Source organism: Borostomias antarcticus (genome assembly GCF_949987555.1).
Source record: "Borostomias antarcticus genome assembly, chromosome: 30".
Lineage (NCBI taxonomy): Eukaryota > Metazoa > Chordata > Actinopteri > Stomiiformes > Stomiidae > Borostomias > Borostomias antarcticus.
This window is the reverse complement of record NC_140263.1, coordinates 5,209,625-5,234,200: the sequence shown is the minus strand read 5'-3', so window position 1 is coordinate 5,234,200 and position 24,576 is coordinate 5,209,625. Positions and strand designations below refer to the sequence as shown.

At 46.2% G+C, this 24,576-nt stretch overlaps 1 protein-coding gene across 1 annotated transcript in view; it reads right to left on the bottom strand.

Annotated features, from left to right (window-relative positions):
- Positions 1-4,178: 4,178 nt before the first annotated feature.
- Positions 4,179-24,576, bottom strand: part of LOC311327019 (ras-specific guanine nucleotide-releasing factor RalGPS1-like) — a 137,403-nt gene continuing 117,005 nt past the window's right edge. Inside the window, exons 11-20 of the mRNA XM_084460017.1 lie at positions 20,258-20,325; positions 13,453-13,579; positions 12,761-12,912; positions 12,510-12,558; positions 11,150-11,230; positions 9,696-9,801; positions 9,389-9,481; positions 8,894-8,999; positions 8,418-8,509; positions 4,179-7,186 (exon numbers count right to left, since the gene is read on the bottom strand). Coding sequence (XP_084316143.1) covers positions 7,157-7,186; positions 8,418-8,509; positions 8,894-8,999; positions 9,389-9,481; positions 9,696-9,801; positions 11,150-11,230; positions 12,510-12,558; positions 12,761-12,912; positions 13,453-13,579; positions 20,258-20,325 — 904 coding nt within the window. The 3' untranslated portion in view covers positions 4,179-7,156. The remainder of the gene's footprint in view (positions 7,187-8,417; positions 8,510-8,893; positions 9,000-9,388; positions 9,482-9,695; positions 9,802-11,149; positions 11,231-12,509; positions 12,559-12,760; positions 12,913-13,452; positions 13,580-20,257; positions 20,326-24,576) is intronic.

Here is a 24,576-nt window from a genome sequence, read left to right as displayed (position 1 = left end):
TAGTGGTGGTAGTTCAGACCCACCTGTCTGGCTGTGAGAGGTCAGATAAGGGGCAGTGCTGGGCCGGGTGTCCGTAGCGGAGGTGGTTAGAGTGGCAAGGCCGGACTGACCGGTACGGAAGGTGAGCGTGGCGGGAATCTTGATGGTGGTCAGGGTGGTGGTGGGCTGCACTAGGGCAGAGGTGGGTCTGACCTGGGGGTTCTGGAGCTGGGTCAGTACCTGGCCAGGCTGTGGGTGGGGAAGCCCCAACGCAGGTCTGAACAACTGGCCCTCAGGAGGACCTGATAGGAACCCAACACACAGTCACAGTTACCGACACAGGACTAATCGAGGCGTCACGGCAACGTCTGCACACAGTACGTAAAGTAGAACCCGCTCTCACATCTCTATCTTTTACTCGCGCCCCATATGAAGGCTAGTCCTTCGCGCGGCGGACCCGGGTTCTATCCCCGGCTCGGGTTCTGTGCCGCATGTCCTCCCCCCTCTCTCTCTCCCACGTTTCCTGTCTCTCTCAAACTGTCCTGTCCCATTAAAGCTGAAAAGCCCTAAAAAATATCTTTAAAAAAATACAAAAAACATTGAATTACCAGTGAGCAGAGTGATGGGCTGGAGAGCCTGAGCCGGCTGGACGTTTAACACGAACCCCAGCGGGTTGACTGTGGTCTGCGGCCTCACATTCTGCTCTGGGAATCCCTGAGGGAGAATCACGTTTTTATGTTTTATTTGAGGCAACTTCTAAGTGTCTTAAGTTGCCTCAACAAGAAGATACAAAATAAGCAACAACCAAAACCTATATTGTCCACATCCTTGTTGCATTCTTCAATACTCGTACAAATAAATGGGTATATTTCACTGGCTTGAGGTCATAGAAAGCCTTTTAAAACACTGGTTGGCTAGAATCGAATGTGAGAAAGTCAAAGAAGGTTCGTACCTGCGTGGTTAAGAAGATGGGCTGGTTCATGGCGGGGTGTGAGCCAGGGTTGACCGCTGGTAGCAGGATGGTACCCAGTCCTGCAGGGGACTGGGTCAGGATCAGCTTCTGCCCCTGGGCGATGCCTGCTGGGACCAAAGAGGGCCCGCTGGGCATGGGGGCAGAGGCCCCGGTGGGTATGGGGGCAGGGGCCCCGGAGGGCATGGGGGCAGAGCCCGCTACGGGGGCGAGGGTGTTGGGTCGCGCTGACACCATCACAGGAGCTGAGACACAGCAGGGGAGAAGGATAGGCCAGGAAATAGTCACTTTTCCACAACTTTAGTGTGCATTACTCGCACATTACATTGCATTACTCTAATTATGTATTTAGCACTGTCACTGGGTCAATAATACCGTCTCTGCCATTGGCATTACATTAGCTGTACTTACGTGTTGTAGTGGAAAGCAGTGTTGGAGCGCCCCCAGCAGACGAGCTGCTTGCGTTAAAGATGGCGGCCGGGGCGCACGGCGCAGCAGGTGGGGGGACAGAGGAGGACGCGCCGGAAGGTGACACCTCAGGAGAAGACGGCGCTACGAGAGACACGCATGGTCCGTTAGTCCTCTCGACAAGCCGGACGGTCGGAATGCACGTGTGCACAAACCTCTCTCCGTGGCAAACGCAAAACGCTCAAGCGTTATTAACTCACCGTCATCGTTGACCTCCATGAAGTCCACGTCATCTTCCTCTACATCGTCATCAACCAGTTGCCATGGTTCCAGCTCCTCCTCCTCACACTCCATAAATAAGTCTGCCTCCATTCTGCTGTAGGAAAAATCAAAGTCTACGTTCTGCACTTATTGGCCATAGCATTTAAAAATAAACAAACATTTTCACTCATCATTTTGCATATATGTATCTTTCGATAATCAATTAACAAACCCTGTCACTATTTCCTAGCAAATCACTGTTATAATGTACCAATGTAACAACTGTATTTAAGGCCTTACAGATACAGTGTAACACGCCTTACAGATACAGTGTAACACGCCTTACAGATACAGTATAACGAGCCCTCTATAAGGCCCGTTAACAGCTAACTCGCTCTCTTGGTGTTGCAGTTAGCCTGGTTTGGGAGACGGGAGGTCGTTAGTTTGATCCCCGCATGGGGACTGTTCTCCCCTCCTCTCGCTGCAATAATACAACAAAGTTGTAGGGGAGTCAATGTTGTGTTACAGTAGCACACTAGTATATAAAGATCTAGGCCTACTTGAATTCAGTGAACCTATAAAAGTGGTATTGATGTGTCTGATGGATCACTAGGCTACTAAATTCCCCATTGTACCGCAAGGCAATTTCCTAAGGGGCGGGGGTAAAGCAGGCTAGTTCCTTGCATGCAATGAGGTAGACAGAATGGATTGTTAACTTCGGTAAGTATGTAGTGTTCAAGAGATCATAACATGCATGTGGACTATCATATTATGCATGTGGACTATCATATTTAAACCCCCGCATTCCTGGACACAGATCAAGCCGCTGGGTCGGTCCAGTCCACCGCGGAAGGATACAACAGAAACGCGTTGTGTGTCACTGTGCGGAATCAGTGATCACATTTTTACGTTTTACACATGATTAATTAATGCATGTTCATGTCGAATATTAACTAATATAGACGATGTACTGTTAACATTACATACTCACCCTGTTGGCTCCAATCCGACATCTGACAAAGAGAAATAAAACAGTGAGATTCTACGCGCCAGTTGCAGAACCGATTTACTGAATAAGAGAGTCTGAAAAGAGGCGGGCTTTCCCCTCTTTCTGAAGCCCCCATTGGCTGAAATCACATTTTGTGTCATTTCCGTGTTGCCAGTAGAGATTTGATTGGTCTAATGCAGAGAAGCCATTGAGAGGCGGGACTTCAGGAAACACCGTAGCTGACTGACTGAGAGCATCACGTATGACAACCCCATAACAATAGACTCGGTTTAACACATGTTGTAGTTTACATGTTATAGTTAACAGGCTACCTTTGATACGATATTGAATCACTTAAAATTATCATTCAATTTACAGATTTGAATTGTTGACAGAGTATCTTAGATTTTAGGCCAATAATCTCACGACATCCACCCGTCAATCAACGCTATATCCTTCTATCGAATCTGTCTAAAGCAAGTTATTAAAACCCTCCACTTGTCAATGTTCCAATCAAATTCCTCTAAACATTATGTCCCAAATAAATAATAAAAAATCAAATTTGAATTGTGTGTAGTGTGAGTTTGTCACTGCTCTGCACCTTTCATGCACTCTTAAGGAATTAGATGTATGCAGCGTCTGGATGAGTCAGATAACAGCATTATAGTCGCTCTGTTTGTGTAATCTCACCCAAAATGTCTATCAGTGTCCCTGCAACAAATGCAAAGGGCCCCTTGAGGTCTTGGGCCCCTGGGCCCGGTAGGTCATATGTCCAGGGCCGTGCTGGCCATCTGGAGGTTCTGGATAATCACAGAACGGCCGCCAGGTGGCGCTCAGCACCCCGTCTATACTGAAGCGGCCGGCTCAGACTCCAGAGCTGTTTCTTCGTCCCTGAATATGTCTTTGACAGTTGGCCTGCCATGATATAACATGTTGATGATATGTTTTAAAGTGGTTTACTATATAGGTAGCTTGGCCGATGAGATTGAGGTCCACAGGTTTTATTGTGAGGAGATACTCTTTGTTTGGCTGAGCTGTTCTGGATTCAGTATTTGAACTGTAATGCGTCTGTGTGCCACTAGGGGGCGTCTGGAGACTTGGGTTCTGCTTGTTTCTTCCACCTCTCTCAACCATCTGAGGTGACATTTCGAATATTAATTGGATTTTCCCTATAATACTAGAAAGCGCAATTTCTCAGCTTTCAGCAAGTGTTGGAGTGAGGAATTTTTTAGATTTGTTAGATATTTTTTTTAATATTATTAAATATTTGTTAGATATTTTTAAAATGTTGCCGGTGACGTGGTCGTATTAAAAGGGTTAAGATGCACTGGTTCACATAGCCAATGACTCTAGCTGTGGACTAATGCTTGAATATACAGTATCATTATGTTCTGAATGTAGATGCTTGAGATTCACTTGGTGGACGGCAGTAAATAATGCAATACAGCAATAAGTAGTCAACAAAATAGGCCTCTATGTACATGTCAGTTTTAATTCATAAATTGATGTCAATGTTTAAAGCTGAAAAGTACAGCAATGAACAACAGTGCCAAGGTAAGAAATAACTTAGCAAAATATTCACAGAGAAACACAAGTGAGTGGTTGTCATTTTCACAGTTACTACAGACACCAGAAGGTTTGCACACAAAATACATGCAATGTCCCATATTACATTATTGGCTTTTTCTCTGGGTTATTGATAAAAACATAAATTCTGTCTACTTCCAACAGATAATTATCTTCACAAATGACATAAAACAATACTTCCATCGACATCTGATCCAATTAAAAAGTGACTTAAAATGTATTTATGCTATTTACATAAATACATTTGTGCCAAGTGTATGCATATGACATTGAGTATTTGGAAATTTGATCCTGGCAACAACTTTAATACTTAAATTTCTGGAACGCTGATTGTACTCAAGTGTTTCGCTACCAAACAGTTAAACTTTGAGGCTTGGGGAGTGTTTGAATCAAGCTAATTGGGGCTGGCTATGGTTAGCTTGTAAAGCAAGAGGAATCTTCCAGAACACAGCAATCTGAAGTGCACCATCCCATTCAAAATGCTCCTGACATCAAACTAATACTTCCCGCGCACACAGAGAAACGGATGTTTTAGTGTTAATCGTTACTGGACCTGAATGGGAACATTGTACAGTATGTGGGATCTTTCTCATTATTATATCACACTGATGCAGTTGAACAAGAGAACCTAATCTACCTTCTCTTTTACTGCTCGTCTACTATATTTGAGAATCCTTTAGTTACAAAATAAATTATTTTTCCAACACTCGGATACCTCAATACAACATGTGAAGTAATACATTACATATGCAACCAAATAAACAATCATTGGTTAGACTAAACAGTAGCAACAACTATTTTCCATTGAACAGACGAAAGCGAGATTAAAGCCCATACAGTTACAGTAAGCAACGCTGAAAACAAAGTATTGAGAAGTCAATGTTAGGCACATAACTTTCACATTTATGGACATATCAAAAATGCACATGGAACAGTCACAATCTGAAACTTGGACGGTATGTATTAAACCACGGATATTAAGTGAACATTAATGGTTGTCTTCACTCCCAGGTTTAAAAAGAAAGGTTCTGATATGATTCAAAAGACAGAAGAGATCGGAGGATTTCTACACGGGATCATCCATCTTGGTTTTGTTCAGAAAGTAAGCAGTCCAAAATTCTCAAACAACCTTACTTCGGCTCAGTCGATCACACTTTGGTGGGTGGAACTTATACAGTAATGATATTTAGCAATGACATTCTCCATTAATTAAACATAAATTAAGGTTATTATAATTTCTGGTCCTTACTGGGGGACTTTAAGCCACAGGTGAAAACATTAACTCAAGTAAGATGCCATCGTCGTGTGATTGTCGCATCAAAGATGATTGGTGTCAAAGGTCAAGGATCATTATAAGTGATCATTTTGTTAATTAAATGTTTTTAAATTAGCATTTGGCACAGGAATAATTTCCGTTCAACCATGCATATTTTTTGCATATCATATTTTTGTGGTTGATCAAATTAATTTGAAGTAGTCAAAATAGTAATATTCTTGTGCTTTTGAAGAAAGAGCAACCACGCATGTAGTCCATATCCCTTCTTCCATCTCTTCATAACTCTCAAATCATGACGTTAGCGTTGTGGTGCGTTTCTTATCATGGCTCTCTGCTCACTTCTGTTTCTTCTAGACCTGAATGAAAACACTATTTGAAATCGTTTCAATCACAGATCTGTGCTTGACTGCTCTTGCCTGGCACAAAGGAAACAATGCGCTGCTAAACCCCACCCACCTGGCACTCCAGGCAGACTCAAACAAACGCTCTAAAGTCATTTACATTTCAAATAGTATTTCAACCAAGGTTTGGTTTCTGAGTCACAGGAATAAGAATCAGACTAACCCACTGGATTGGTTGACACCTAAAGAACGTTCCAGATTATGTTCAGATTGTGTTTATAGGGAGACTATGTTCACCTTACTCATAACTTATACAGTTGTAGATTAGGACCATGCTGAGAAGTGAAGCACTGATTGGCTGTACATTAAACTGTACCGGCTCCTTTAAACCAGGTGTTGAATGTGATCTGAATAGCCTATGAAAACCCCCCTTGTGTGACCGTGGCAGTTCATAATCGAACTAAAATGAAAATATTCAAACTTAAGTGCAATATTAAAACATTTTCTATCATGTCAGTAGTGTGTTTGGCAACAACTTGACTGACTTTTGTAGAAAACAACTAGAAAACGACGACTACTATTTTCACCATTCATTGACTTGTCGGAGCCAATTCAACGTTTTTTCTTAGATGTTTCATTTATTATCGCTACTCATGGACTTGAAACAGCATGGGTAGCAAAATCAGAGGAGCCTCTTTTACATACAATTAGGTAATGGTCTTTCTAAAGCTGCGTCCATTCTCCCGTACCGTCTTCGTGTTTCTTAAGACTCATAAGTCCGTCGCGCCATGCAAGGGTCCAGAGTTGACGGAGAGAATTATTTTACAGTGTCTGAACAGTTGGCTCCTTAATCCAGCTTTGGGGTCGTCTCAGCGCTGACCTCTAGGGGACGACGCATCATCGACGCCGGTCAAGTTAACACTGTCAGTCTTCCTTGTGCATTTTACTTTTCTTCATCCTTTTCTCGAAGCACAAACCCAACATGGGCCAAAAAACAAACGTGCTTCGCTCAAACGTTTATAGCAGCGCGACAAACGACGACAGATGAGGAAGCTTTGACACAAAACGAGGACCTTGGATGGTTTCTCACCTGGTCGACCCTCCGACCACTAGTTCTAGATTTCCCTTCGCATCGTACCTGGTCCTGGCGTGTGTGTGTGTCGAGCAGGATGGAGTGTATGTTCCCGTCTGAAGTCTAGGACACACACAACTCTGTACACCCTTCTACCCCCTTGTCCCCTGGGCTCCGTTCTGGTCCTCTGCTCGGCCATTTTGTCAAAGAGTTCGTTGGGCTCCCCTGGTGAGCGGGTTTGGCACGGTGACTCTCCCATTGGCCTGGCTGACCGTCACTCAAACGACATGAGGTTGGTTGGTATCTAGTAGGGAATAAGCACAACCAATCAGAGATATCTCAGGAATAAACTAGCCGGGGTCCAGAATTTCCAATCCTCCCCCGACACCCAAGTTGACTGATTCTTGGTCTGGTGTTGCTACATGAAACAGCTGTTTCTCGGGAGTAAAAAATGATGTGTCGAATGAGCATTGCATATTCTAAAGATTAGCCAATCAACGCCATGGGCGGGACTAACACCATTAGCTTAAAAATATTTAGCATAGAACTATTGCCGTTGTTTTCGCGTTTGGAAACACATGGAGGTGAATGAGCCATAGTTAGCCGTCAGCTGCATTCACTCCCATGTATTTCCAAACGCGAAAACAACGGCAGTGAAAAACAGAGTCTGGTAATGATGAGTTTGTAACCCCGATAGTGTATTCAGCCTGTTACTTTGACTATTTTGGTTCTTGAAGTGGTGTTTTTACAGCGAACTTTTAACATTGAAGTCAACGGGCACTTCCGCATCCGCACCCCTCATTACGTCAGACTGACCAATATGGCTGCTGAGGTGAATAAGGCGAATATCCAGTCTCCCTCTCCCATGGAAATCGGTGTGTAACAAGTGTCTGATACCAGGCCAGGAATACACAGGAACATATTGTGTGATTTCTCTCAGATCTAATGAGATCATGGCCAGTAACAGACTGAAGGCCGTATCCTCTTCCTACCCCCACCCTACCCCTGACCCCTGCCTCTACCTGGACCCAGGCACACTCACACACACACTGACATACACCAGTCCTGGGCTCAGATCCCCTTCCCCTCACCCTAACCCGGGTCCGTATCCTTTTCCTACTCCGATCCTACCCCTGACCCTGCCTCTATCTGGGCCCAGGCACATTTATGCACACACAGACATACACCAGTGTTTGCCATGTCTCTCCTATGATGTTATTAGCCTCTCTTACTCTGAAAATGTAATTTAATGTTATTTATTGCTCTATAAATGTTCTTAGCCGGTAGACAAACATACTCCTGGAGCTTGCTCGATCGCCTTGTTGAGAGGGGTCAGGGAAGAATTTTTACAGCTCACTTATCTGGCCCCCGGGTGATTACTGTTTTTTTGCTTCCCTCTGGAATATGTAGAGAGTGGGTCGTATGCCCACCTCCCTTGTTCTCTGTAAAGCGCATTGTGTTGCCTCTGGGTATGAAATGCGCTATACAAATAAAGCTTTGATTGATTGATTGATTGATTGATTGAAGACACGCACCTGCGGCCTGATGCTCCTGCTTGCCTCCTCCAGGTTCTTGTGCCAGATGATGGCGGAAAACCTTGATGCCGTCTGGAACTTGTAAACATTCCCTGTGAAACAACAAGACTTGGTAGCTTTTGTGTCGAACGTCGATCACAAATCAATAAAATATACCGGGTTAGGGGTATTATTAGCCATCTTGTCCGATAGTGGAGAGGAAATCGGATTCAAAAAGACCAATGGGGCCCTTTCACGAAAACATTGACCACTGAGAAAATCGTAAGAGTTTAGCTAGATTTCATGGTCACGATGATGTTTGCCATCGCCAGTCAGGGTTGGATGGGAATAGGCTTTCAATCACAAGAAATAAATAAAAATTAAATAAATAAAAAGTTATACTGTATATAACCTGTTATAAACGGTATATATCCTGTTTTAAACTGTATATTATCCTGTTATAAACTGTATATATCCCTGATAACGTTGACGCTCACCTTTATCCGAGTCGTTGAGATGGAAAAGGTTGGGTCTCGCAGGGTCATCGGGAAGAACCACCATCCAACCGGTCACACACACCTTCTTACAGGGGCTGGACTTGTACTGAAATAAACGACAGGGACTCAACTGTCAGAAACCCACACGCAAAACAGCAACCCTCCCTCTCAGCTATCTTCCAACGCCTGTTAAAACCCTTTTAACCCTGAAAGTACAGTGACAACATGTCGAATATTAATTGGATTTTCCCTATAATACTAGAAAGCGCAGTTTCTCAGCTTTCAGCAAGTGTTGGAGTGAGGAATTCTTTAGATTTGTTAGATATTTTTTTTATATTATTAAATATTTGTTAGATATTTTTAAAATGTTGCCGGTGACGTGGTGGTATCGAAAGGGTTAACTGCCTAGTTCTGGGTCCAGCTCTGGCATCGCTATGCTACCCCATTGCCTTTAATGTTGATTTTATAGTGAGAGATTTCATGATGAAACCTCACATGCTTTCTTTCAGAGGCCCTCAAGGCTTTGGCCCCGTAGAACGTCATGGTGGAGCCCGACAGAGCGATCCAGAACCGTGTCCACGACGATAACTGGAACACACAGACAAACGCACACACGTACATACAGTACACACACACACACACACACACAATATAGTTCATATCACATCAGAGGAACTTGTTTGAACGCACACCAGGTATCAGAACGCTCAGAGAGGAGAGGGGATCGTAGAGAGGAGGAGGACGGGGAAAGCGAGTGGGTGAGTGGCCCCTGGCACAGAGGTCAGGGGTCAGCCGTCGTTACCTTGGGTTTCCGTCCTCCCTTCAGCAGGGTCTTCCGTCGAAGGGGCCCCTCGATGATGACGCTGCCCACCTCGGCGCACCCGTGACAGGAGACGGCGCCTGACGGGCTGGGGGGGGGGGGGGTTGGAGATGGCAAGGGGGGGGGGAGCGGGTCCAAACAGGAAGCACTATTAAACAACTCCAGCTGACTGACGGAACAGCTGCCACTGTGGATCTCTGGGAAGCCCTCGTCACTCCCTCAGCCTCATGACATCACCAGACATGGCAGAACATCATGTGGTAATGGGATGGACAGGAAGTGAACTGGAGCTCGCATGCAATTGGCTAATCCCTCTCCATTCCCTTCCTCTAACTTAGCGAGGGTTGAATTTCCAGGATTGCCTTCCATTTTGAGTCTGCAGACCAGCGTCTTGGTCTACAATTCTGACAGATAGGATCTCAACAGATATAATATCAACAGTTGTCCAAGCACTGAGGAAACCTAGCGTTCCTTCTGTGATTGGCTGCTGCAGTGTGAGGACCACCTGGAACGTCACCGAAGCTAGTTGAGGACAAATGTGTAAGCGGATGAAGTCTAATGTTCTACGCACGACTGGAGATGATGATGAGGAGGAGTTTTACTGAGAACCAGACGAGGAACACCCAAGGAAAGACGCGTACAAACCAGGACTACCAAGAAGTCCTAGATGTTGGCTTAGGTCTTAGGTAAGGTTTGCTTCTGTGTCCCGTCTGTGATATTGGAGTAACAAGTAGAACAATTAAATTGTAGGCTCAATTCTAGTTTATTAAATGCCTGCATAACTCCAACCTCTAGGTTAGCGGTACTGAGGCCAGTCCAAGATGTGTCAACATAAAAGAAGAACAAATGCAGCTCGGGTCAGAGTTGCTCCTATAACGTCACACATTTTTGTCCCTTTTTTCCTCAGGAAATGAAATAATGACTCTTTATGGGATCCGGGCGTCTATAAGAGCCCTAGTTGTTAATGCAAACACCCCTCCGTGATGTGAAGAGAGACAGACTCAGAGACAGAGGCAGCTCGGGGGTCATAAGGAATGCAAATCTGCACCCCCCGCGTCCCCTGGAAGACGAAGACGGCCCGTTTGTCCACCAGGCTCTCACCTCAGCCGTCAGTTAGCGGCGAACGAGCCCGAGGCAGATTGTGTCAGAGAGACCGACGCAGGGGGGTAGAAGGTGGAAGTCACCCCCTCTGTTGTCGGATGTCAGACTACAAATAACGAGTCAGATTCCTTTTCTGGAAGGTATCTGACGTTCTCTACCCACTTGGCTGAGGGGCTGCTTCCACCGACACACAGGGGTTCGAGAGACAGAAAGTGAGGCGGCAGCACATGCAGTGACGAGGTGACGAAGTGACAGGGTGACCCCCCCCCCCGCCCCGAGAAATGAAAGACCTTTGACCTTTAGGAGGACGTGACAGAACCCCACCACCACTGTACCTGTAAACATAGCTTCGGCTCCGGGGGGAACTGCCCAGGGCCACCCTCCAGTTGGGGCCCAGCGTGGCGTACATGCGACCCCTGTTTGTCACACATTGGTCACAGTCAGTCGGAACGACTAGTTGGGATTTATCAAACTTTTTGGTTTATAGTACTCCTTTCTCACAAGTGAGCCTGATATTCTAGACATATTCCGTACTTTTAAGGCCAGTTTCCCGTAGACAAAAACAACAACTGTCTCCTTTGATACAAAGTCGATGTTCTCCTCTAGTCAGGAGAAAATAGAGTGTTTTTGTCCATCATCGGGTTTAATTTATGTCCAGGTAATCTCCCCCTCGGCATTTGTTTCAGCGACTGGAATAAAGCAGCAGATCTATCACAATGAATCCCTGTGTTCTCGGTGGTGGAAACAGAGATATAAACTGTGTTCGGAATCGCTCCCTATTCACTATATAGGGCATCAGCCATTTTGTTTGTAGTGTCCGAATTCACCACGGAATTTTCGTTCCCTATATAGTCCACTATTTATTACCCACAATTCACCTTGATTTGCAGGGAGCAGTGCATGTACCCTACATTTCCTCCGTTCCCTAGGTAGTTCACTACATGGTGAACCCTATCTAGGGAATAGGGAGTGAGGGAACGAGGGAGCGATTCCCAACACGGCTATAGAGAGGCTTTCAAACACGTTGGCCACGTAACAACACAAGAGAAACATTGATATTGTCGTTTAGTGAGTGTTTATGCTGTGGTCTTTTAGTGAGGTACAAGTTCACTTCAGCTAAAACAACATTAGATACACTTCTACACATAGTTGAAACAACGGACCAAAGCTAACATTTGACTCAAGGCGGGAGTGTTAGTAGAGGTGAGTAATCACGTGAGCAACAACTTATACACTATTAGTGAATCACTCAACGAGTCGTTCTTCATCAATATACTGTCTTACATTTGTAAAAGCAGCTAATTGTATAGTGCATAGGGCTGCACGATTATGACAAAAGATAATAATTGCGATTAATAATTGCGATTAATAAGCCTATTTTATATATAATATTAATATATAATAACCAAAATGCAACGTTGATCCCTTTCTAAATTATTAATCACATTAATTGCGGCCTTTTGCGATTACTTAATTGCGGAGGTCATAATCGCGATTTCGATTAAATCACGATTAATTGTGCAGCCCTAATAGTGCAACATAATCACTGAATAGTGAAGCATAAACTATATCAAGGATGTTTTTCACTAATAGTGTGTGAAAAGTGAGCTCGTTTCAAAGTGATTCAACCCCCCCACGGGCGGGGTTGAATCCTGGGGTGGGGTTGCCAGGTCTGAATCCATGTCTGGTCCTCACCTTTCCATTCCAGGAGACAGCTCCTCGCCAAACGAGCTTCCACTACTGCCTACAGACAGGAGCAGATCATCGTGTTATCATCTGCCGTCTCTGACTGAACCGGGCCTAGGCCTGGCCCCCTAGGGGGGGGGGGAGGAGGAGAGGGGGGAGGGGAGGGGAGGGGAGGGGGGGAGGGGAGGGGGGGAGGGGAGGGGTCCGTGTCTAGGAGAGACTAGCTCTGAGGGGAGACCAGCTCTGAGGGGAGACCCTACCTAGGGACAGGCCGTTGGACACGGAGGTGCTGTGGGGGTCGTTGCGCGCGGGACTCTGGGACTCCAGGAAGCTGTCGTCCAGCAGGTGGCGCTGTTTCTCTATCGGGAAGGTGGCGCTCCTGCTCTCCGCCATCCCGTACTGACACATCATACTGAGAGAGAGAGAGAGAGAGAGAGAGAGAGAGAGAAAGAGAGAGAGACAGACAGAGAAAGAGAGAGAGAGAGAAAGAGAGAGAGAGACAGAGAGAGAGCAGCGAGAGAGAGAGAGAGAGAGAGAGAGAGACAGAGGGAGAGAGAGAGAGAGAGAGAGAGAAAGAGAGACAGAGAGAGACAGAGAGAGAGACAGAGAAAGAGAGAGAGAGACAGAGAAAGAGAGAGAAAGAGAGAGAGAGACAGAGAAAGAGAGAGAAAGAGAGAGAGAGACAGAGAAAGAGAGAGACAGAGAGAGAGACAGAGAAAGAGAGAAAGAGAGAGAGGAGGATGATTTATCACCCTCCATTCGGTGCATATGCAGCCCATCTGTCCCAGCATGCCCAGGGCGGGATTAGAACCCGACACACCGACAGCTGCGCCAATAGGAACATCCCTCTTGTATAACATTTCATGTTATCATAAAGGACCCTCAATTATCACATGTGACGTGATGACAGTAATACTGGTGTGACGGGGGACCACCGCCCACGGGCGCTCACTTGTTCCCCAGGCTGTGGCTCTTCCTGTGGCGTGAGGGGGGAGGGGTGGGGATGTGCAGGCCCACGGTGGCGTCCGGGCAGGTGGGCCGCCGGCGGTACCTCACAGAGGCCGACACCTCGGACGGACCTGAGGGACAGAGAGACCAGGAGAGAGACAGTACATTAGAGACCTTCAGACGGACCTGAGGGACAGAGAGAACCAGGAGAGAGCCCGTACATTAGAGACACCTCACACGGACCTGAGAGACCAGGAGAGAGACCGTCATTCTGAGTCACGCCCCTAGGTGGGGCCAGTGAGCTACAGTACCAGCCATTGTCTCATGTACTGTACATGATAGAGGTACAATGAAATGCTCACCTGAGAACTTCTCACACAGAAATAAAAATATAGCAATATTTTGGGGGGGGGAGGGGAGGGGGGGAGGGGAGGGGGGATGGCTGATCTCTCTGTAGCGCTCCTGTGATGGACTGATCTCTCTGTAGCGCTCCTGTGATGGACTGATCTCTCTGTAGTGCTCCTGTGATGGACTGATGGCTGATCTCTCTTCGCGGCCGTGGGTCCGGCCAGGTGAGCTCACGCGCGGTACACAGAAGAACAAGTCCTTCCATTCAGCGTTCGTCTGTGCAGTATGGGGTTCCCCCACCCCGAGCTTCATGATGTCCTCGGAGCCAGAACGACAACAGCACTCTCTCCCTATTTTGTTATCTGTGCATCATCAACCTATCATTAGCGTATCCACGTGTTTTCATTCGAACCCGACCGGTTGGATTGGCGAGGGGCCACGCGACGCTACCATGTGCCTCCTCCGCCAGTGGAACCTCTGACTCAGTCCCCTCGCCCCCCCCCCACCCTACCCCTCCCTCTATGGCGCTTTGTGCTAACCCCACAGCGCCACTCAATCACTCATGACATCACCACTAGGATCAAGGGCTTGGGTCTGCAGGCTTGCTACAATTAGAACCGTGTAACACGATGAGTTGCATGTAGAGTTGTCGTTGATTGTTGAGTTTGTAGATCATTAGCTGTAGATGTACTCCTGGTGACCTAGGTTACGAACTACTAGACTGGCAGACTGCAGTGTGTGAGGCGTCAGGGCTGTGTCAGAGCAGGGGGGGCGCCCCAAGGGGCTGTCTCGGGTCCCTTCTCGTTCACACTCCACACATCCGACTTCAGATACAATTCTGCTATTCTGAAGTCAAGATAAATATACTAGTTTTGTGTTCTTATGATGGGCTGTATAGCAGTGTTGTCTTTATGGCCGCTCCTCGCTCCAGAGACGGCCAAGTCACGTAGAGAAACAAACAAACAAAATGGCGGATCAGAGCTGGGAGGGGAGAACTCGTCTGGACCTCGCGGAGGCCTCTCCTGATTGGTTTCCCATGTCAGTGTTACACGGTGAGAGAGATATGTTTATGGGCCGTGTTCGTGTGCACAGCGTCTCTGGTTTTACGAGCAGCCGAGATCTCGTCTGTCTGTCCGACAGCTTCTAATGAACCACTCTGGAAACCACCGCCTTCCTGTTAGCCCATGCTGTTTGTCAACACGTAAATACCTTCAAACCCGCAGTTAAATTAAAGTACACTCCATGTTCTCTATTACAATTCGCATTAGAATTAACGAGGAACAGGACCTGAATTTAGCAGAATACCGATATAAGCCTAATGCAATTACAGTGCAGTTTTCCAGCAATGTTAACGAACCATGCGCAATTTAAAAATGGCTGGAGCAAAACTGTTCAGATCAGAGCAAAATAAGCTGCAATACTAAATAATAAAGTGGAACACAATGTTTTTGACGTTTGCATCGTTTATAAAACAATGGTGGTTTGCGAGGTAGATTTGACTTGGATAGAGCCCATTTTGCTTGCAGCAAATTCAGGCCCCCGATGAGTATGTGGAATTCTTTACGGCTGAGGTAAAATGGCTCCAAAACCTTCATCACAGAGTAAAATGCAGCACAAGCTCCCAACTGAGGTGTTAACAACACTTGTACCACAACATAACCGGTTACCGAGCTTCTTGATCATCGCTACGCGCTAAAACATGAAACAATAAGGGGCCGTCTTTTTCCTACGGGGGTTCTCGACATCGGGACCTGCTCCCACACAACGGAAAACACCGCGTCATCCTTTCATGTTGGGAGTTTTCCCCGCAAATAGCTAGACTGGATCCACTCAGCCCCCGAACCACAAAGCACGCCACCTCACCGCTCAAATGAAATGACTCTCGTATGGTCTCGAGTGAAAAATGGAGGGCCACGCCGAGATAACTGACCCGTAATGAACGGAGCTGTACGGCGACGGCGTATCCCTTGAGGAGGAGGTATAATTGCAGTTCTGGTAGTGCTGCGTCACCTCCTCTGGGAGCGAGGGCTGCTCAACTACCCTCAATTTACTAAAACATCTGCCCCGTGTTGAGGGAGCGGGTCCAGGTGTAATGGGTTTTTCCTTCGGGCCCAGGTGGGGAACACGCTGCCCTCCTGCCCGGGCTAGTCAGGGGGCGCGACCCTTCACCTGGGCACATGATGGAGCAATCTGAGGGTGCCGCCTGTGTCTAGCGCTCGTGACGGATGTGTTGTGTAGTTAAGGTTAAGTGCAGCTGTGCCTGAATGAAGTGGCTGTGAGAGTTCTGGAATATTGGGAGAGTTCTGGAATATTGTGAGAGTTCTGGAATATTGTTTGAGTTCTGGAATATTGGGAGAGTTCTGGAACATTGTGAGAGTTCTGGAATATTGTGAGAGTTCTGGAATATTGAGTTCTCATCTCCGCTCTGGCTCGTATGAAATGACAGGATCCTGTATTGTTCTATCCTGAAAACACCGGCGCTTTGTTCGAAATCGTTACCTTGTTCACTCACTCCCTATTCCCTATGTAGTGTTTCCCAAATAGTAAACTACATAGCAAATTATTAAAAGGTTTTCGGACACGACATGGGGGGTTGAACCCAAATCGGTCTCACAACCTCCGTCGTGAACCTATGAACTCCGCAGCTGGCAAAAGCTGCGAGCGTAGGGCGGTCGAGCCCTCCTCGTGGGCAGGGCCTGGATGACCCTAACCCTTCACCTGGCCTGGATAACCCTAACCCTTCACCTCGGTCCCTCATACTATCATGTCCCCCCTCTCCCCGCTGCAGGGCTGCGGCTCAGCGCCAGGCTACGGCCGCCCTTCGTCTCGGTCGGCTCTCGCGTCGAACGCGCAGACGTCTGTTTGCGGTTAAAGGACACACCGTGTTCTCTGGGAACCTTGAGTAAAACAAGGACTGCGCTCCAGCCGAGCTGCAGGCTCCCAAGCGAGACGCTCAAAATAATTCCGTGTGTGTGTTCGGTATTATACGAAGCACGTGCGTTTCCTCTAGCTTGAGAGGTTTTTATACACTTGTGGGTTACCGACTCGTCTCTGTGTTGTTTAATAATACTTTATGCTCTTTGCAAATGTCAACTGTCACAGAATCTACTTACTTTGACAGCTTCCTATTGAGGGTGTGTGTATATTTAGTGCTGCCAAGCACGATGTGGGCATTGTGAGTGTTTGTGTCTCTAAGTGAGAGTGTGTGTGTGTGTGTGAGTGTGTGAGGTGTCTTCAGGGTTCTGTCTCATGTCTTGTTTTGGCCTTGTTGTGTGTGGAGAGAGTGAGTAACGCTACCTCATCCGCCTGGCTCCGGCCGAGCGAGGCTTGTTCGCCGCTGGCGGGATGAGCCAACTGACAAAATGGAGACCTGGCCTCATCCGTCTGAACCCCCTCTGTAACGAGAACTGACAAGAGGACAGCGGAGTCCGTGCGATCGCCGTCGTTAAGGCTGCTAGGAAGCCCTCACGGACGCATCCTGATGATGTCACCCCCGTGCTGTGGCTCCGCCCCTAAAGGCTAGAGCACTTAATCCGCGATCGCATCCACTCACGTCGTCTGCCGTCAACGTTTCCAGCTGTTTGGCTAGATCGTCATTTGCGATACGGCAATCTTTAGAGGTGACAAATTCTGAGACGCAGACCGTGTTGATATCAAGACTGGAAATACATGGTTCACCTCTCGCTCAGTATTATAAGATTGTGAGGTGTATCCGCTCCTGAGGTATGTATGTTTACAGAACCGTTTCAGTCGCTACATTTTCACCGAGCTCTGTCAACATGGAACATTTCCCTCTGGCCTTGTACAACAAGAAAAAGTCTTGGTAAAAAATTAAGGAAAAACAGACCGGTAACCGTGGCAACCCTTGCAAATACATCCAATAACGGGGTTGTTACTGACTGAACACGTTGTCACGTTGCTAAGTGATGAGACGGTGTTATTAGGATCATATTAGCTGCCTCATTAACTAACTATAGCAAAATAGTTAATCACTGGCTGTCCTATAATATTTATTATAATGTAATATTTATTATTATTATATTTAATATTCCTATGACATAGCCTTGACACCGTCTTTTTTTTTCTACATGTATTGCTATGTAGTTATATAGTAATTAATGAACATTTAAAGAAAAGTGTTACAATACAATACAATTTACCCCATATCTTTTAGATTTGCCTATTGATTTTATTTATTATTATCGTGATTGTTCCCCACCCGGCAACGCTGAAGGGTGGGGACTTTAGATCAATCCCTGTATGTTAGTACGTATGTGTGTCCAGCACACATGTACCAGAACTCACCACCAGGGGGCGCTTTTTTTTTTTACCCCCCCCAAAGTACATTTTGCTTTGTAATATTTCTACACGGACAGCAGAGGGTGCCGTAGACCAAATGAACAGTAGATTATCACACCATCTTATTGTAAGTAGGGCCATATTGCATTGTGGGTACAATTATCATTAGTTATATGTCCTTATATTCACAACATAGATCAGATAACTTATTTAGGTAGTTTGATCATGTTAGGGAGTATGGCTAGACCACTCCACTCCACACATTCAACAACTGGACATGCTGACGATTTTATTATTGAATTAGTTTATTTTATTTATTTGACCTTTATTTTACTAGGTAAAATCAGTTGAGAACCAGTTCTCATTTTCAATGATGACCTAGCCAAGAGGTGCCGTCAGAGATAAAATACATACCTACATATAACACATGCATGCATCATGGGTGGGGGACGACAGGTTCACTGTGCACTTATTTTATTTGTGAATATTTTTAATATTATTTTATTTTTTAAGAAACCCAGCAGTCATTATCCCATCTGAACAATATTTAAACACATTTAAACATGTAAGGCCTTATCAAATGAGTCTATGCCTCAACATCAGGTCATGGTTAGTTTGCTGACTTGCTGGGGACCAAAATCACCAAATAGCTTGTCATGAGATTTGGAATTGAACGCATTATTTTCTATTTTTCTACCGTCTGTTCAATCTACTGTATGATATTTTCGGTTTCGATTTAAAATAGTTACACATCTAATACACACACACACACACACACACACACACACACACTTGATGCACACACACTTGATGCACACACACACACACCTCTGCCCTCACCACGCCCTCTTTGATGTGGTTTTGTTACCGTTCCCTCTGACCCATATCTCTCTCTGGACACGTTCCAATTCCATTACATCACCCCAATTCCACCGCAGCACCCTCCAAATGAACCCATTAAAACATAAGACAGTTGTGGGGGGAACAGGAACAAAAATAAAGGAAATGGAACAGCCCCCTGTAACACGTCCACACGGGCTGTTTCAATCACCTCCCCGCGCCGGCCGACGACATGGATTTACTAATGGAGCCGCAAGTCGTTAGTCTCTCAAACAGGTTTAACAGTCGATTAATTACACCCCCCCCCCCCCTCCTCCTCCTCCCCCCTTCCTTTGTAATTCACGACTACGTCAGTAGGAGAGGAAGAGGGAGGGGGGGGTAAAGAGAGAGGAGAGAGAGAGAAGAAAAGAGAGGGGAGGAGACAGCAGGAGAGAGAAGAGAGGGAGGAGAGGAAACAGCAGAGAGAAGAGAGAGAGAGAGAGAGAGAGAGAGAGAGGGGGGGGGAGAAGAGGAGACAGCAGGGGAGAGAGAGAGAGAGAGAGAGAGAGGAAGGGAGGTGAAGACCAAGGTGTGAACTCGTGAGAGACAGAGAGAAACGGAGAGAGAGAGAGAGAGAGAGAGAAAGAGGGAGCGAGCGGAGTGAGAGAAACAGAGAGAGATCACGTCTGTGAGAACGTCTCTGTCTCTTCTCTCTCTGGTGTCCCCCCCCCCCCCCCCCGTCCTGCGATGGCGGCGCGGTGTCACGGTCATTTCCTTCCCCTCCAGTCCAGAGCTAACGACTCAAACAGGACGGCCCTCGCCGGCCCCCCGGGGCCCCCGCCATAACTCTTGCAAGGCCTGCTGGGATTGGTAGCCGCTGACCTCATTCTGCCTGGATATAAACACTCAGGTGGGGCCGGGCTGGAAACACTGATGCATGCTGGGACTCGGTGGAGGGTCGTTCGCAGGTCACGGCATTGAGACTCCCGGTGCATTCAGATGAGTCAATGAAACTTTTATTCTACTGAGCGTATTCTATTCTATGCCCAGCTGCACACATCACAGTTTTGTTTCTTTTCACACATCACAGTTTTGTTTCTTTTCAGGGCCGCATTTGACAGGAAGTTGGCTGGAAGTGAGTGATGGTGTCTCATCAATGGTCACGACAGCAGAATATACAATAGATACACATGAATCAGAGAGTATACAATAGATACACATGAATCAGAGAGTATACAATAGATACACATGAATCCGAGGGGTTCAGAGGGGGGACATGGGACGCGCAAACACAATATGATCACCACGCACGCACGGATAAACTAAATATTTAAAAAATATACCTGCTAGGTCTTCCTTTGAGGAGGCCATGCGTGGAGAGCTGTTGCCGGGTTCAATCTTCAGAGACAATCTGCAACATAAACACAATGTCAGTACGGCAGGAGGTCTCCCCAGAACACGCCAGAGCAGATGACTCCCAGGGCTCTATTTCCAAGATGGCGGTAAGCGGCGTTGTGACCTAGCGCTGGCGGATTGACAGTTTTGTCTGCTAAAAAAGAAATAAACGTTTTTTTAAGTTGGAAAGCCGACAAATAAGGAAAAAAAGAGAGCCTTGAAAATGCATGTTTATCATAGTTTTTAGCAGAGGCCCATAGACCTCCATTATAAAGGGGGTGCGCGCACAGAGGAAAAAGGAGCTAGCTTACTACTGCAGGATCGGTTAAATGTTGGTGTGTACGGATCGGTTTCATTGAGGACAAAACGACATTTGAGCTAAACTTATGACAGCGGCGTTCCCCTTAAATAATTCCCCTACCTATTAAAACTGCATAGAGGCTTTGTCTGGGCTCGGAATGACCCCAATAAACTGGTATTTTTAAAAAAGCATGAATTAAAACAGAAACAGAAAACAATGATACGAAGTCATTGGGAACAAATTCATTGACAAAGTCATAAAAAATGGAATGCAAAAAAAAGGAATCCTAATAAAGCTGTGAGGTATGACAAGACTACCTCTGGTCATGGTGACCCCTGCCAGTAGGACGAGGGTTAAAGGTCAACCGTCCTCACTTTGCGTTGGAGCTACAGACACCGTGTGTTAGGGCTCTAAATTGAGCTATTTCTTCATATATCTGAAATAAACTCATAATGTTCTTGTGTCTCGCTTGACCTCAAGCAAAGGACCCTATATATATATATAGATTTTCTATATAGATTTTCAATATAACAGAGCGTTAAGCGTATCCTACTCAACGTTCTCTGAGGCTCTTCTGATTGATTTGCTGACAGTCCCATAGAAATCCACTAGGGAGGTATTTAGAACCAGTTTACTGACCCATTAGACATGTTATGGTTCAATCCCAGATGACCACACAGCATAACCCGACTACAGAGGCGTGAACACCATTTACAAAGTGCTCCCCTGAGGGTCACTGTACATTAGTTACATTAGGCTCCTTCACAGGAGGAAGTGATGTCATACTGGAGGAAATCAATAGAAACTGTTTGGTAAACATGACAGACATTAGATTGAGGGCGTATCCTTTGATATTAAAGGTAAAGCTGTTGAACCCAGTTGGTTGTGTGTTGTGTGTTTCTGGGTTGGTATCATTCTTGAAGTCTCCGACGTAACTTCAGGCGAGGCACGGACGTCAACGCCGGGCTAATCGTCAGAGGTTAATCAGTCACACCCCGTATGACGCAATCCACCAGTTGACTGTCAGCTGTCATAGCATTGGTTCGGCTCGCTAGAGCGCATGTATTTAACCTGTCAACATGTTATCGTTCGCTCTTGCCATTACTGCTGATCTATATCTATATGCTATAATGTACAGCAGTCCCCCTGTGGCTCTCTTTGGCGGTCTTAGTGGGCTGAGTTACCTCCGAGCGTCTTCCCGATCGCGCCCCACTCTGATCTTCATAGAGGCAGGGGGCTAGATGCCGTTCCCTCTTCCGGCACTCTGGGCCAAGTGGCCCAGAGGGGGGGAACATCTAGATTGCCGCTTTCCACATGCGTGGAAGGCATGGGGCCCCCCGAAACAGACCACACCGCCAAAATTCATATGCGTAAAAATTCATATGCTGTATATATTGTTGCATGCTAATAAATGGGTCAATTTTGACTAAAGTGATCTTGACTGAACTAGTCATTTGTAATTTACGGTAGGTAAAGCTTGGCACAATCTAATAAACATAAACTTTCTTCTACCAGAAAGTGTCAAACTGAATGGTTGATGTTGAGAAAATCGTTTTCACAGCTTAAGTTGTTTATTATTTTGGACATCCTTGACGGTTACTCTCTCTTTGACCTCCATCTCTTCATAAATCCGTTCTCCGAGCCAAAGAGCACAAACTAAATTCTGAGTTTGGCTTCAAAACGCTTTATCTGACGTTTACGATTTGGCTAGACACAAATTATTGTCCGCATGGAATCCAATCAATAGAATTCTTTGAAACGGGCCTCGCTACCCTCAACTTCAATAAAAACTAATGAATTATGGATAGTTCCTGAAATACTGGTAAATCACTAGTAGGCCATATTCTTGGCAAGGGAATTTCCATGGATATATAGTGTATGAAGTGCGAGATGTAATCCAACACCATGGCCCAGAGAGAAATGCATGGTTCCAATTAGCGAGTGTCTAGAACGACTCTTAATCAAACATGTCAACATTATCTTCATAGCTCCTCCCCAAGTCTACGGTCCAGTTCATTTCATAAATCACAGCAAACCAAACAATACGCTCGCTGTCCAACAAAGACAGAGATAAACTACTGTGTTAAATAGAAGTCGAGGACGTACACTGACAATGAGGCCAGACGACATGCAGAGTTACGCAAGAACGCACAACCACACACACACACACAAGAACGCACAACCACACGCACAACCACACACACATACAAGAGCGCACAAGCACACACACATAAGAACGCAAAACCACACACACATACTGTACAAGAACGCACAACCACACGCACAACCACACACACATACAAGAACGCACAACCACACACATATAAGAACGCACAACCACACACACATACTGTACAAGAACGCCAACCACACGCACAACCACACACACACACAAGAACGCACAACCACACACACACACAAGAACGCACAACCACACACACATACAAGAACGCACAATCACACACACATAACGCACAACCACACACACATACTGTACAACAACGCACAACCACACACATATACATGAATTCACATGCACAGTAGATATGTAATCATCTGTGCATGCCAGTTATCCAGGACACAAATTTCCAGAGGGTAATCAAACTATTTAGATATGTTTTTAATCCCAGTCAGGGGGATTTCCAGCTTGGGAATTTGACTAACATTACTGTACATGACTGCATGACATGAGTCTAAACGGTTTAAAGGAATTATCCATAACAAGTACGTCTGCATGGAGACTTAAAACAAAATCCCATAAAAGCTTTTAGTCAAAACATGTCCTCTATCGCTGTCATCATTGTCAGAAATACACAAGAAAAGCACAGATCTGCATCTTATCAAATGCTGCTCGTTTAAAAACGGATCCTGGGGAGGGGTAGGGGGTCACACTACCTGGGGGAGAGGTTGGGGGTCACACTACCTGGGGTGGGGGTCACACTACCTGGGGAGGGGTAGGTTGTCACACTACCTGGGCGCTCCTCAAATGGGCCGTCGCTGTAGGAAACTCCACCAAATGTTTGTTAGGGGGAGAGGGTGGGGTTTCTCTTTCTGTTTGGAAGGGGGAGAGGGTGGGGTTTCTCTTTGTTTGGGAGGGGGAGAGGGTGGGGTTTCTCTTTCTGTTTGGGAGGGGGAGAGGGTGGGGTTTCTCTTTCTGTTTGGGAGGGGGGGAGGGTGAGGTTTCTCTTTCTGTTTGGGAGGGGGAGAGGGTGGGGTTTCTCTTTCTGTTTGGGAGGGGGGGAGGGTGAGGTTTCTCTCTGTTTGTTAGGGGGAGAGGGTGAGGTTTCTCTTTCTGTTTTACATGCTGTTACTGTGCCCAAGGTTTTTGAGTTCATTGCCCTAAATCTAAAGAGGGTCTAACGACGCCATTGTTATAACTGGGATTCCCAGACCTCCGGTCAGCTGGGTGATGTGTTCATAGAGTCATGTGTTCATAGAGCTGGATGACCAGGGTGAATCATGTGTTCATAGAGCTGGATAGCCAGGGTGAATCATGTGTTCAGAGGGCTGGATAGCCAGGGTGAATCATGTGTTCAGAGGGCTGGATAGCCAGGTTGAATCATGTGTTCATAGAGCTGGATAGCCAGGGTAGATCATGTGTTCATAGAGCTGGATAGCCAGGGTGAATCATGTGTTCATAGAGCTGGATAGCCAGGGTGAATCATGTGGTGGTTAGCATGCTCTTCCTGCCTGTGAGCGGTCTGACACCAGTGCTTCTCTGGAGACTGGCGGCTTTGTGACTCACGACAAGAACTTCCTGAATTCCAAAGCCTTGATGTGATCTGATGGCCACACTGCTATCAGCAGATCGCTCACATCAGGCACAATCCATTTTCCATCGGTTGAAATGGAAATGTGACAGTTCCAATGTCTATGATGATGTTGGGGAAAAAAGAGTCTGCTTTTTAAGTCCTAAACTGCATATTGACAGCGTTGTAAAAAACAAAACAAAACAAAAAACAATTT